General features: G+C 35.6%; 1 protein-coding gene across 1 annotated transcript in view; it reads right to left on the bottom strand.

Moving 5' to 3' along the window:
- LOC136025147 (protein TAPT1 homolog) overlaps positions 1-14,307 on the bottom strand; it is a 39,411-nt gene that overhangs the window by 18,166 nt on the left and 6,938 nt on the right. Inside the window, exons 3-4 of the mRNA XM_065700896.1 lie at positions 10,664-10,838; positions 801-1,034 (exon numbers count right to left, since the gene is read on the bottom strand). Of these exons, the coding sequence (XP_065556968.1) occupies positions 801-1,034; positions 10,664-10,838 (409 nt within the window). The remainder of the gene's footprint in view (positions 1-800; positions 1,035-10,663; positions 10,839-14,307) is intronic.

Here is a 14,307-nt window from a genome sequence, read left to right as displayed (position 1 = left end):
CGAAGTTCCATTTCTTATGAAACTATTCATGAATCTGCTCAAAACGTGGACTTCGGTTGCTTTGTAAGAAGGGTGAGAAGAGTCAGATGAAAAAGGGGACATATACATAACTAAGACTAAAAAATTGATAGGTTTGTTTGGTCATCAGCATAGCAATAAAGTAATCTAGGAAATACAAAGAAAAATAGAAACTTTCAAGGAACCAAGTGACAGATAAAGTATTCACTACAAAATACATGTATACACACATATAGTAAACTACATCAAAATAAACTAACAATTTGTATGGAGTCATTACAAAGCTATGGTCATGTGGTTGTACTTTACGGGTAATTATTAAGGAATAAAGTAATAATTCAAAATCACTATTCATACCTGATCACAAGAGTGAAGATTACAAGAGAAGATTGGAGTAGTACATACGAAAATAAATGAAATTTAGTCTTCTGGTTGTACTAAAATATCCTAAACTTAAAAAAAAATAATAATATTAGGTAAGATAGAGCCCAGCCCAACCAAACAATATTTTTCCTTTACTTTTTTTTCCTCTCAATATCATAAAAAAAGAAAAAAAAACAACAACAAAAATTACGAATAGGTCTAAAAAAAATAGAGAAAGAACGGGGATGAATTGTATGTTTTTCTGCTAATTGAAAATCAAAATGCTCAAACGAAGGAAAGTAATGCTGCCTCCAGTACTGTCTACTAAAAATCAAGAGCAGCCTTAAGACAATGAATTCTCTTACAGTTTTCACACATCTGCCGATTAATCAATTAAACTGAAAAAAATAGCTACTTACATTGTTAGACAGCATAATGGTCAGCAGAGCTTTATTTCGAGAGTTCATAGCCACGCTTAAGGTAGTAGCCTGACAGAGTATAATCATCGTATGAAAGATTATGCATACAAAGGCCAAAATGAAATGAGGAATCACTCCCAAGTGCTCGCGTTTTCTGCCTCGAGGTTCCGTGGCCGTCCAAAATAGAGCATCAACAATGTCTTGCCCAAATACTGAACAGAGTCTATCAGCAACCTAAAACACCAACAACTTTTTTCATTTATGTTAGTACATTTATTCTCCATTTTTCTTTTGAGAAACGTTGTTTAATGTACATTATAAAGAAATTTAAGATAATGTTGGGCAATCTTTTTACAAATAGCTTGTCTTTCTAGAAAGAAATTAATTGAAGACTTAGAGTATTATTCAAGGGATTGCATTAGAATTACTAATATTTCCCCTGGTCAAAATTTTACCATGGTCTATACAAAGTCTAAAGGTAGCTACAACATGCAATTTGAGCCATAATGGTTTAGTTTGCTCATCAACATTGTTTTTTATGGACTAATAGTCCTGAACGTTTGCACTTTTGACAGCAACTTTACTTTTTAAAACAAAAAAACTTGAAAATAAAAGCACCAGAACTCAAAGATAGTAGCAAAAAGACTAGTCACAATTGCAGTTTTTAGATGGCACTGAAAGCGACAACGGAAAATAGATTCTTAGGTGTAGCTCAAAGTAGTTTACTACGGATCCATAGATGGATGAAGGAATTATTCGAAGTTAATTTATAATAAATCTACAAGGGTAATTTTATCAATGTCTTCTAATTATGGCTTGAAACGGTAATTTCGGTGATTCTTCTACGTCGTAAATCACATTGGTTAAGTATCCTGGAAGTATATTGGATGAGACTTTACGTTTCAGCAAGCATGCTAATTATCTTCGCAACTTGCCAAGAATACAGCAATTTTAAGACACAATTTTTATCCAAATTCAATTCTGGTTTTGTTTTTCATCTAATTCATTTATTTTTTTTAATTTCTATATTTAGTTGTTATTTATATCCTTTGCGGCGTTTACATAATTCTACTAAACTTGTGCAAATTAGTGCGCTATTCAGATCAAGAGTAAGAGTTACTTACAAAAAAATTACAGTTTGCTTTTTATAGTTTATATCACTTTTTAATGTTGACTGTAAATCTGAGTCTAATACATTATTATAGGAAGCAAAAACAAAGCACATTTAGCATATAGTGTCAGATTTAGATTTGTGATAACGTTAAATTTTAATCAAAGTTGAACCCTTGCCTCTTAAAATGTGTAAACAGTCTATTAAAAACAGAGACTTCGCAAATACGTTTTAGTAAGACGTTAAATTTAGTTGAAATCAGAGCTAATATATCGGTAAAGCATAATCGGTAACTATCACATATCAAAAGTAGCACTACAAGACAAAAGTTCAAAGTAAATTACGTATATCATCAGCTGTGTTCGTTTTCTAGCAAACTTAGTACATAATGATTTCTAAGATTGTTGATTATAAATTTGAAGCATATAGTAGAATGTCAAAGTCCGAAATCCAAAGATATTAAACACAAAATTCACTATTAGCGTTTGATGTCCACCAAATTAGCAATTAAGGGATTTAGTGCTCGTTGATTACAAATCTGAGGGTCACATCAATAAAGCAGAAGCCAACAAAGCAGAACGCACTAGATACAGAATCCAAAATTAGTGTTTGGTTTTGACCGAGGTAGTATTTAGAGGATTTCTGAGGATGCTAATCCTAAAGTTGAGGATTTACATTGCAACAAGGAGTCAATATATATATATATATATATATAACAGCCCCCCTGCTAGAAACAGAAAAAATATGCTCTTTACAAATCAGACAGCCACCCATGTTACAGTTACAAATGCCCTATTGCACAGGCTCTGCTGAAAGGCAAATCTAGTTCAAAATAAGATCCAGATGCCGAACTTTATCGTGGAATATTAATGGAAAAGTTACCGATCGCATCCCAATTCTTTCACAGTTCTTTCAGTCCCATGACCCAGTTCTAATTCAGGAGCATTTCCTGTCGGAAGGAAATGCTAATTTTCTAATTAGCATTTAAAAAAAAATATTTTCTAATTTTTATCTTCTCTTTCGTAGTGCAGTTGTGAGACTACTAGGCAGACCATCTGGCGGTCTCGCTATCCATTCCGATTCCCTTTCAAGCTATTAGTAGAGACTGATTACTTTATTGCCACTAAGCTTGAAAATCATGTAGTAGCTAACGTTTATCTGCCTACAAATTATAACAATGAATAGTCAGAATCAAGATTTGCGTCTGCCTGCAAGCTTTTAGGCAGGTTTCTTAAAACAGGTCTCTTTTTAAAATTTTGCCTCTAAATCTGTTATAGTCAGCGGAGATTTTAATTTAGGTACAACAAACACAATGTCTCCCCGATCACAAATCTTTTAAGGCTGTGCTCCTCCCAACTATTGTGTATGGACTATGAATGACAACTTTTCATATATTGGGCCATTTTCCTCAACTTCTAACTTAAACCATGTTGTTGCTTCGTTAGGCAGTCACGAGGTCAAAGTTTTAAAAGAAGGTTTCCACTCTGATCACCTTCCTATCTTTACTTGCTTTTACTCATCCCCACCTATGGCTCAAAATACAGAATCAAACTGGTTTTCCTACCGAGATTGGAAAAATGTGTCAAGTAAGTCCTTCAGTAAAGTCTGTGACGAGATGCTGAGCAATATGAAAGTGCCTTTCAATCTTTTATGCGACCGTGCTGTGCTGGCACAAAGTGGAAAGAATATTTCAGTTGAGCTTACTTCCTACTTGGTACGAATAAATCACGCGCTGAAATGTGCTGAAAGAAGCACCGTTCCTCTTCGACGTGTTCGTAAAAAGTCTCAGCTAGAAGATTGGTCAAAAATAGAGATCTAGTGAATGCGTGTAATTCAGCCAAGCTATGGCTTTCTATTTGGAACGACTGTGGTCACCCGAGAGATGGCTTAGTAAATGACTTGAGGCTCCGTACGAAACGGAAATTTAAACTACATAAGTTAATGCTGATCCAGAAAAATGTAATCCGTATTGCTGAAGACCCCTCCAAACTCTGGAAGTACAGCAAGCCTACCAAAGACCAGAGTGCTCGTATGCCTGAAAAAAAGTGGGTTGAATATTTCGCAATGGAGTTCAGTGCTCTCAACAAAAACATAGAGGAGTTTTTTGAAAAACAGCTTGACCTTGTTCTTTCAAATAAGACGAAATCTTTCCTGGTTGTGTCGCCAAGTGCTGTTCAATCCTTGATTCCGAAATTTAAGAAAAAATCTTCCTCTGGTGTTGATTCTATTTTTGCAAGGCATCTGTAACTTGCAAGTTGTTTAATCGAGCAATATTGAGCACTACTGTTTCAGATGATCCTTGTTTGTATCGGACAAATAACTCGAATCCTTAAAAAGGGCACAAAAGACGCTTCTCTGTGCAGTTCTTATCGCCCCATTACCATCTCATGTACAACTTTCAAGCTCTTTGAGTTTTGATAAGAGATATTGAAGAAAATTGTTCCTCCCCTCTTCGTCAGTTTGGGTACTAGCGAGGTTTAGGGAGAGAGCATGCTCTCTTTCTACTTATAAATGTGCTGAAGGACATTGAAGAAAGAGATGATTTCTTGGTTTTATGTGCACTCGATGTTGCAATAGCTTTTGACTCGTGTATGTTTTCACAGGTTTCGCTTGAGGGCCTTTTGAAAGGTACTGATGCTGCGGTAATCACTTGCTTAAGATGTATGTATAGAAATCTGAAGGCTGGAATTAAAGATGGTAGTCAACTATTTCCGATTCTGAAAGGTGTACGCCAAGGAGCTCTGTCTTCTCCAGTTTTGTTTAATAATTGTGTTACCGGTGCTCAGGCTAAGCTGAACTGTACTTTTATATTCAAAGGAGCTGATCTTTCGTTAGTTACGTTTGCAGATGACCTACTAAATCTTTCCTGCACTTTTCAAGGATGCTTTTCAACCTTTGAGTTTCTCCAAGAAGAGTACGAACACATTGGATGGAGCTTTAATACTGATAAAACAATTGTTCTACCATTCAACTATAAAGGGAATAGAAGTTCAATAAGTCTATCCGGCTCTGAGGTTTCTTTTACTAGCAGCCTTACTTACCTGGGTATGCCTATTGGAGCAAACCTGATAGAAACCGCAAACCTGGCAATTACAAATTATGCCAGTAATATCCAGGCTGCGTATGCCTCCCTGGCTTCAAACGTTTCGAATCCAAATAGATTGCACCGTTTTCATTTATGTAATAGCCTAGCCGTTCCTCACTTACTTGCCCTTGCTCCTGTTTGGTCTTTCCTTAATTGTGGTAAAGGAAAGCAAGTTCATCTCCTTTACTTTAAATTTGCAGAGTATTTAATGGAACTTCCAACTTGGACAAGTAAGTCTTTTCTACAAAGAAAGCATCATTTGGTAAACCCAGCTGGAGTTATTGAGAAGCGCATTTTTGATTTCACTACCGAATGCCAGACTGATCTATATTAATTACTAATGTAGGAAAACAGTTTTCCTTTTCTCCTTGTCTTTTTTTTTTCTTTTTTTTATGTGTGTGCTGTTGCATTGGTGATTTCCTTTTTCATTATATATATGTATCGACCATCTCAGGTTTCTTAAATTATCGATAACAGTTCTGAAACTAATATTGAACTATGGAAGCCCAAAATCATAACATATTACGTCCAAATTTAGAAATTATTGCTTAATTTTCACAGAGGTTGGTATGTAAAAAATTTCTGAAAATGCTTATTCGAAATCTGAGTTTCCGACTGTATTATAGAACCCTAAAATAAAATCGTGCGTAAGTACTTTATTTTTCAATAGTGTTTGGTTCTGACCAAAAGTTTGGGCCCCTGCCTGAGAGGTCAAGGGCCTCAAAATATGCAAACATCCAGTTTAAAATATAGTATAAATTTTAGTAGAAGGGTAAGAACCTTATATTTAGTTGAAATCACAGCTATGCAAGAATTTTCCCTCTGTGTCAATGAAGGGCCTCGAGTAGAGCCATTGGGCCCGTACCCTTCATACATCTTCCCTCTTGCTCTATGCAAATAGATGTTTCATCTCTTTCGATGCATGCTCAATCAGAGATTATTCAAGGACTGGTACTAAATGATTACATGTTAATATTCAAAGACCATAGTTAAAAACATAGTAAGTGTACATTTCACAAATAGCACCTGCTTCCACCAATACGAAGGGCTTTTGTGCTTCCTGATCGTTTTATTCCCAAACAAAGTTTGCATTTACAGGTATCCGACCTTGTAGATTACAAAGACAGATAGATTGACATTGCAAAAAAGGTAAAAGGGACAAAAAGTAACAAACAAAATAATAAAAGTTGATGCAAATATTGCAGTGAAGCCAAGAATCAAAATAGAGAGAGGACAAATTTCCAACAGAAGCTAAGAGCTCATATAACACTTGTGACGAGGTCAGAAGAGCCAAGAGCTCATATGGTATGAGCTCTCATATGGTATCGAGATTTAAAATAAGAGCTCTGAGTCATGAAGTCCTTCTAAATATCAAATTCGTTTAGATCCGATCACCCGCTCGTAAGCCAAAAATACCTCAATTTTTTTAATTTTTCCTCCCCCTTCAGCCCCCCAGATAGTCGATTCGGGGAAAACGACTTTATCAATTCAATTTGTGCAGCTCCCTGACACACCCACCGATTTTCATCGTCCTAGCACGTCCAGAAGCACCAAACTCGCCGAAGCACTGAGCCCCACCCCCTAACTCCCCCAAAGAGAGTGGATCCAGTCCAGGTACGTCAATCACATATCTGCGACATTTGCTTATTCTACCCACCAAGTTTCATCCCGATCTCTCCACTCTAAGCGTTTTACAAGATTTCCGTTTCCCCTTCCAACTCCCCCTAATATCAACAGATCTGGTCCATATTTAAAATAAGAGCTCTGAGACATGAGTTCCGTCTAAATATCAAATTTCGTTAAAATCCGGTCACCCGTTCTTATGTTAAAAATACCTTGATTTTTCTAATTTTTCTAAATTGACAACCCCCCGCTCCCCCAAAGAGAACCAATACCAAGTGCCATAAAAAGGAGCCAGATTCCTACCAAGGATTTATAAGATTTTCAAAGCATGTTGATTACTATTATGAAGCTAATATTGGAAAATAACATTCAACATCAAAACAAGCTAACTTCCTGAGTTCACTGATTGCACATCTGAGGCTAATATTGCAATACGAGTATTACAGCTATTACAGTAATACAGCTATTAGCCTACATATTTCAAAAATGTTCTTTCATTTACTACATAGCTGATTTTGAAGAAAGTTTTGAATTATTGGCCACTCTGGGGCAACTATTGAATATAGAAGTCCTAAAAAAAACACCATATACATATTTCTACGAATGTTTGATTGCCAACAAAGTGAAAATCACTACGACTGCTCATGCCCCAACTAGTCTCATGCCATGACAACTTTTGTCACATTACTCCCACACTAACTTTATCCAATACGTCTGCTCCTACTATGATTATTCCAGTCTGAACTACTGCTATCCCGACTGCTCCTATGAAAACTATATCGTAAATAGCAACGAAGACCATACTGCCGTTTTATATCAAACAAACACAACCTGAAATAGGAAAATTTTTCCAAGACAGTGAACTTGAAAAAACTGGTTGAACTTTGTTGAAGTAAGGATGCTAGGGCTGTTTTAAAAAAGTTTTTTTAAAAACACTTTTAGTTTTAATTTTCACATTTTAATGTAAATTTTTATATACATTTTATTTCTGGCGTTGTGCTGAAGACAGCCCAAGGACATAAGGCCAAAACATTCACTGAATTGAATTCCACTGTCTTGGAGAAATTTCCCTAGTGTTTCTATGTTGTGTGTTTTTTTTTTAACTACAAATACCTCGATTACTACTACGCATTTCTACTATTAATTAAAATTAACCGCTATTATCAACAGAGCGAATTAGCGACTACAATTTATATGTGATAATTTTGGTAATGATGGTCAAAAGTTTCGTTTCTGGAATTTTTGAAGTTTCGTTTTTCCACAAATAAATATGTTTTGGATTCCTCTAAATTCTCTCTTGCTAAATACCACAACTTCTGGGCTTAGTTTTTCGGGTTTTTTTTCTTTTACTTTTGCTCTCGAGTTTCTTGGAAATCATATATTCAAATGTTAAGTTTAGTATGTGCTGAATATTTTTACTGGATTTATGACCGATTCTAAATCATTATCGATTCAAAGATGAGAAAAGGTTTGAGGCTGTTTTGAAGGGTGACAGCATCACTCTTATTTGTGGTAGTTTCTATTCGCTATATGCTCAGCTTCGCTCTTCATTTCCATATTTTTAGTTTTAGTTTCAAGGCCATATCCAGGGATGTTGGAACCCCCAAAATGTTTTTCTGACTCGTAACAACGTAACGAAAACGGATACAGTTTTTGCGCTTTTAGTTTTTTTGTACCCCCCCCCCCCCGAAAAAAAATCCTTTTGTACACACACACCCTCCCTCTGGGAAAAAAAATCCTTGATATGGCCCTGTTTAGGTTTTATTTTTTCATTGGGAGTAATTTCCACTCAATGTAAGTAGGATGTTTTATATTTGCAAGTTTCTACTTGTTTAAGTTTGGAATTCTCTTTTTTCTTTCATGGAAAAACTTTCTTTGTTCAACATGATTCAGTACATAAGCACGCATAAATTTAGCTACAAAAATCTAGTAGCACTTGTAACTCTACAGGTTCCCAGATCTACCCACGGATAGAAAAAATTGAGGATCGTCAGTAGATAGTATAAATTTGGTTAAACAATGCCGTCTAAAAACTTTTTCATCCAAAGAATGACTTTTTATTTAAGCAAGATTAAACAAACAGAATATGGCCAGGGATTTAAGCAAGGAGCTTCGGGGTCCCCCCCCCTCTGAGATCCTAAATTTTCCAAATTCCTGAACACTCTTGTTCAAATTAACAGAAATAATAATTTATTTGGGCCTAAGTTTTGGTTTGGGCTGATTTTAACTTATCTTTTGCTGTTCCTTATTACTATTAGCAGTATTACTTAAACTCCTCTCTATAAATGAAAATACACGGACGATATATCGGTTGTAGAAGTTTACAAAGAAAATATAATAGACTGTGTATTTAGTATTCCTTTGAAATTTTCAGTGAAGTGAAGCTCTTATTTTAACACGAAAGCTATTGAGGATAAATCCTCAGTTAACGCTTTTAATTTCCCGAATAGGAGGGTTTCCAGAAAACCCTCTTTTTTAATACTTCTCACAGACACTGAATTTTTTGGTCACCTAATCTTAAATAGTATTTCCACGTTGACAACAGTGCAAAACAGGCTAACATTTCCCTTACTCTACTTAAGCTTCTTTCAAAGCTTAGATCCCCAGTAAAACTCATTATCCGTATTTCCATATCTTTTATTTTACCTTTATTAAACGTACCAAAAAACAAAAAAGAAAGAAAAAAATATTTAATAACAAGACAAAACAAATGAGTAATATTAGAAAATGGTTGCCACCTATGGCATTACAGCCTATTGATGCTGATTTACCGTTGATACCTTACCAATATTGAAATAGGCATGGAGTCAAAACAATTCAAAAGAGAGATTTTAAGATCATTGGTAATATATAAGCACTTTACGCAATAGGCTTGAGGCCCTTGGCATCAGCTTTAGTCGAAAGGCTTTGAGCAATTCTAAGCCCAAGGAGCTATTCCGCCTCCTGTACATCCAAATCAGGAATCACTTTAACAGGGGAAAAGGCCAATATGTCGTCTATATCACTTCAATATTTTGCAAAAGGTATTGAGACTTTTATGCCACATTTTGTTTCTGAAGGTGAAGTTCAACTCCATTCTGTTTAGCTCCCTTTTAGATCCAAATACTCTTGCTTCTAGTTTTATTTTTATGTTTTAACAACAGTTGTACATTCTCGATTTCTATAGATTTATTATATGTTTTTAATATATTTCATTGACAACTTTGTTCTTCTGTATTTGTGAGGTTTATATATTTTGATATTTTTTCGTATGAATCTTTTTGTGTTATTGACCTTTAATAATATTATTTTTATTAAGATTAATGTATTTTTTACGATTTTGGCACTGCAATAATTCTTCTGACGATGACTGCAAGTTCGGCATTGTTTGCTAGCATGATTTATTTTGAGAATGAAATTACATATTAAACCAACCATACATTTTAACACACAAGAAAAAACATCCTTTCGTAACATACAGCAACATTTCTCTGAATAACACATTTACTTTGTCTGAGTAGAATAACACTTCCTGAATGGAAAACAGTCTGTTTGAAGTCTGTTTTTTAATGGAAAACAGAAGTTACGCGTCTCTATTTTGTGGGAAAACTTTGCTGAAGACAGGGGTGGGGGCTAATCAAGATTTTGCCCCGAGCATGAGAGATACCAAAACCGCCACTGCTTACATTTTATCACACAAGGAGGAACATTCTTTCGTAACATACAGCAACATTTCTCTGACATGTAACACATTTACTTGGTGTGAGTAGAATAACACTTCCTGAATGGAAAACAGTCTGTTTGAAGTCTGAAGTCTGTTTCTTAATGGAAACCAGAAGTTACGCGTCTCTATTTTGTGGGAAAACTTTGCGGGAGACAGGGGGGGGGGGGGGTGCTAATCAAGAAATGCGAATGGAAAAAGAAGTTACTCGTCTGTACGAAGAAGTAAAAAGAGTTAGCAAGAGAAGTGAATACAGTGACCTTAACAGCAGATTTGACTAGAAATAAAAACAAACAAAACATTTAAACAATAAATCAACAAAATAATTTAATAAGAGAACTTACCTCCAACATATTATAAAAGATGTAAAGCTTGATAATACTTTGAGTTCTAATTAGATGATAAACCACAGCCGTATCTATTTTTAGAAGTAACCAAGAAACTAGAATAATGAGCAACCCTTTAAGTATATCTACTTTTTCATGAACATCTAAAAGGCTTCTTTTTCTCCTCTGATTTCTGAAAACAAAAAGTTCCATCAAAACAGTTTTATTTATGTCGTATATAGCCTATGCCACTGAATAAATCAGTTTATCAGTTCCTTTTATTACTTTTTGTTCCCGTTTCTCAAAATATAAACTCTCTTGCTAGTATTTAACACAACTGAAGCTTTACTCCTTTTTTGACTCGTATATTGTTTATCAGATTTTCCAAATTTTTCCATTCTTTTCTTATTGATACTGGAAAAATTATTTTGAATGCAAAGAAAGCCTAAATCTTATGTTTTTAACACAAACAAGCACAAAAAAAATCAAATATTTAATTAAAAAAAAACTTCTCTTCACGGTGAGTTCGGAGACTAAGTATTTTCTAAACATACCAGCGGGTACGTATCCAGGGGGTGGAGATTGTACAAGCCCTTAACTCCCACATCACAAAATTATCGAGTTTTAAAATTTGTTCTATGGTGTCTTGTATCACAAAATTATCGAGTTTTTAAATTTGTTCTATGGTGTCTTGTTTTATCTGTATGATCAATCTTTGCTGCGTCTCTAACAAAGTTGCATGAGTTAATCCTTAGGGTAATCTTTTTTATTATTGTTTCTTCTTTTCGAAGGCCAAATTTAATTGAAATGCTAGAAAAAGCAAGTCAATAACGTTGGACAGTAAGGAGAGAAAGAAAAACAGTTGCCCCTCCCCTAATGACACTGGATCCGGTCGGGATTTAAAATAAGAGATCTAAGTTTCGAGATCCTTCTAAATATGAAATTTCATTAAGATACGATCATTCTTTCGTAAGTTAAAAATACCTCATTTTTTCTAATTTTGTAGAACTAACCCCCCCCCCCTCCCTCAAAGAGAGCAGATCCGTTCCAGTTATTTCAATCCTGTATCTAGGACTTGTGCTTATTTTTCCCACTAAGTTTCATCCCGATCCCTCCACTCTAAGCGTTTTCCAAGATTTTAGGTTTCCCCCTTCATTCCCCCCAATGTCAATACCCCCCTTGTTTCTCTCCTTAAAGCATTTCTTTTTATGCAACTAATAATCCACGTAAGAACGATACGATCCTCAAACTTCAAGAAGAGTTAACATCCTCTGGCCTCTTCGTGGGCTATAGCACGGCTTTTTTTTCGTGCGGTTCATAGGCTAGGATGTACAGACAAGGTCTCTGGACATGTTACCACAATTCAAGCTTGTTTCAAAAAGTACTTTACTGACAACACGGAACTCATGCATGTAAGAAACCAACAAAGGAATTTGGTAACCAAGAAAAATTAGCTTTCATAGATACTCTATAAATGTTTATAGCCAAGAAACTTGTCATCCTGTTTAGCTGCAATACAGTTTAAGAATATTACCCTTCAAATTCTTCAGTAATCTTCTTCAAGAGCAAATCTATTTGTTAGAGTGTGAAAAGAATAAAAAAACCAAGTACAAGAAGAAATCAGCGAACTTTAGGATATAGTCTGAGCTTTTGTTATTATAGTGTTTAATCAGAAAGGATTTTTGCATCGAGATTATCAAAATTAGTTGGGCCTTCATTAAGATCGTATCTTAACGAAATTTCATATTTAGAAGGACCTCGAAACTCAGATCTCTTGTTTTGAATCCCGACCGGATCCAGTGTCATTAGGGGGAAGGGGACTGGAAATCTTGGAAAACGCTTAAAGCGAAGCGATCAGGATGAAACTTGGTGGAAAGAATAAGCACAAGTCCAAGATAGGTGACTGACATAACCGGACCGAATCAGCTCTCTTTGGTTTAGTTTGGGGGGGGGAGTAATTCGGAAAAATTAGAAAAATGAGGTATTTGTAACTTACGAACGGGTGATCAGATCTTAATGAAATTTAATATCTAGAAGGATATTGTGCTTTAGAACTCTCATTTTAAATCCCGACCAGATCCGGTGACATTGAAGGGAGTTGGAGGGGGAAACCGGAATTCTTGGAAAACGTGAAAATCGAGGTATCTTACGAATGGGTGATCGGATCTTAATGAAACTTGATATACAGAAGGATCTTATGTCTCAGATGCTCCATTTTCAATTCCAATCGGATCCGGGGACATAGAGGGTTGGACGAGGGAAACAGAAATCTTGGAAACCGGATATCTTGGAAAACGCTTGAGAGTGGAGAGATCGGGATGAAACTTGATGGGAAGAATAAGCAAAAGTTATAGATACGAGATTGACATAATTGGTCCGGATCCGTTCTCTTTGGGGGAGCTGGGGTTGTTAATTTGGAAAAATGAGAAAAATTTATGTATTTTTAACTTAAGAACGGGTGACCGGATCTTAATGAAATTTGATATTTAGAAGGACCAGATCTGTTAACATTGGGGGGAGCTGGAGGGGGATACCGGAAATTTTAGAAAACGCTTATAAATGTAGTTGATACGTGATTGACGTAACCGGACTGGATCCGCTCTCTTTGGGGGAGTTAGGAGGTGGGGTTCAGTGCTTTGGCGAGTTTGGTGCTTCTTGACGTCCTAGGACGATGAAAACTGGTAGGCGTGTCAGGAAGCTCGACAAATTGACTTGATAAAGTCGTCTTCCCCGATTCGACCATCTGGGGGGCTGAAGGGAGAGGAAAAATTAGAAAATTTGAGGTATTTTTAACTTACGAGTGGGTGATCAGATCTTAATGAATTTTGATATTTAGAAGGACCTCGTGACTCAAAGCTCTTATTTTAAATCCCGACCGGCATTAAGCCTCTGATTTTCCTTTTAAAGCAATCTATTGATTCTTAGAATTTTGCTAGAGCTCATACCATATGAGCTCTTGGCTCTTGGCTCTTCCGACCTCGTCACAAGTGCCATATGAGCTCTTAGCTCTTGTTATTTATTATGTACGGTGAGCCAAATTCAAACCCACATTAGTTGAAAAAAGTTTAGAAATTAAATACAAAAACTATTTCTTTTTTAACTGAAAGGAAGGAGCTCAAAGCGAACAGAAATATTTCCGCATACGAAAAGGGTTTTCCCATCCTCAACGCCTCACTCTTTACGCTGGGGTTTTATTGTTTTAAAAAACATAGCTGTGACAAAGAGTCAAACATAAGTGTATAGAGCGAGGCGTTGAGGATGGAACTGTACCTTTCTTACACCGAATAATTTCTGATCATTTTAAGTTTTAGTATCGTTCCTTACTTTCAGTTAAAAAATAGTTTTTTCATTTAATCCAAAAAAGAAAAACCTATTGCCTGTTGCTTACACATAGCAATTACAGCATAGCAACATATGTCCTTACGCTAAAGTATGATTTCGTATCCCAGTCCTTTACGAACAAAAGGTGAAACACAAGGTTCCTTAAATTAGAATAAGAGAGCTTTTTGAAAATTCTAAATAATATTAGCGTGAAGAGCCAGGTGTAGTGGAGGGGGTACCCTCAAAGTATCATAATAATTTCTGTTCGCTTAAGTTTTTATGTTGATCCTTACTTTCCGTTGAAAAAACCTACTTTTTTATTTAATCACTCAAAGGCACAA

Source organism: Artemia franciscana, chromosome 3 (genome assembly GCF_032884065.1).
Source record: "Artemia franciscana chromosome 3, ASM3288406v1, whole genome shotgun sequence".
NCBI lineage: Eukaryota > Metazoa > Arthropoda > Branchiopoda > Anostraca > Artemiidae > Artemia > Artemia franciscana.
The sequence above is the reverse complement of the archived record's forward strand: the minus strand, read 5'-3'. Positions and strand labels throughout refer to the sequence as shown.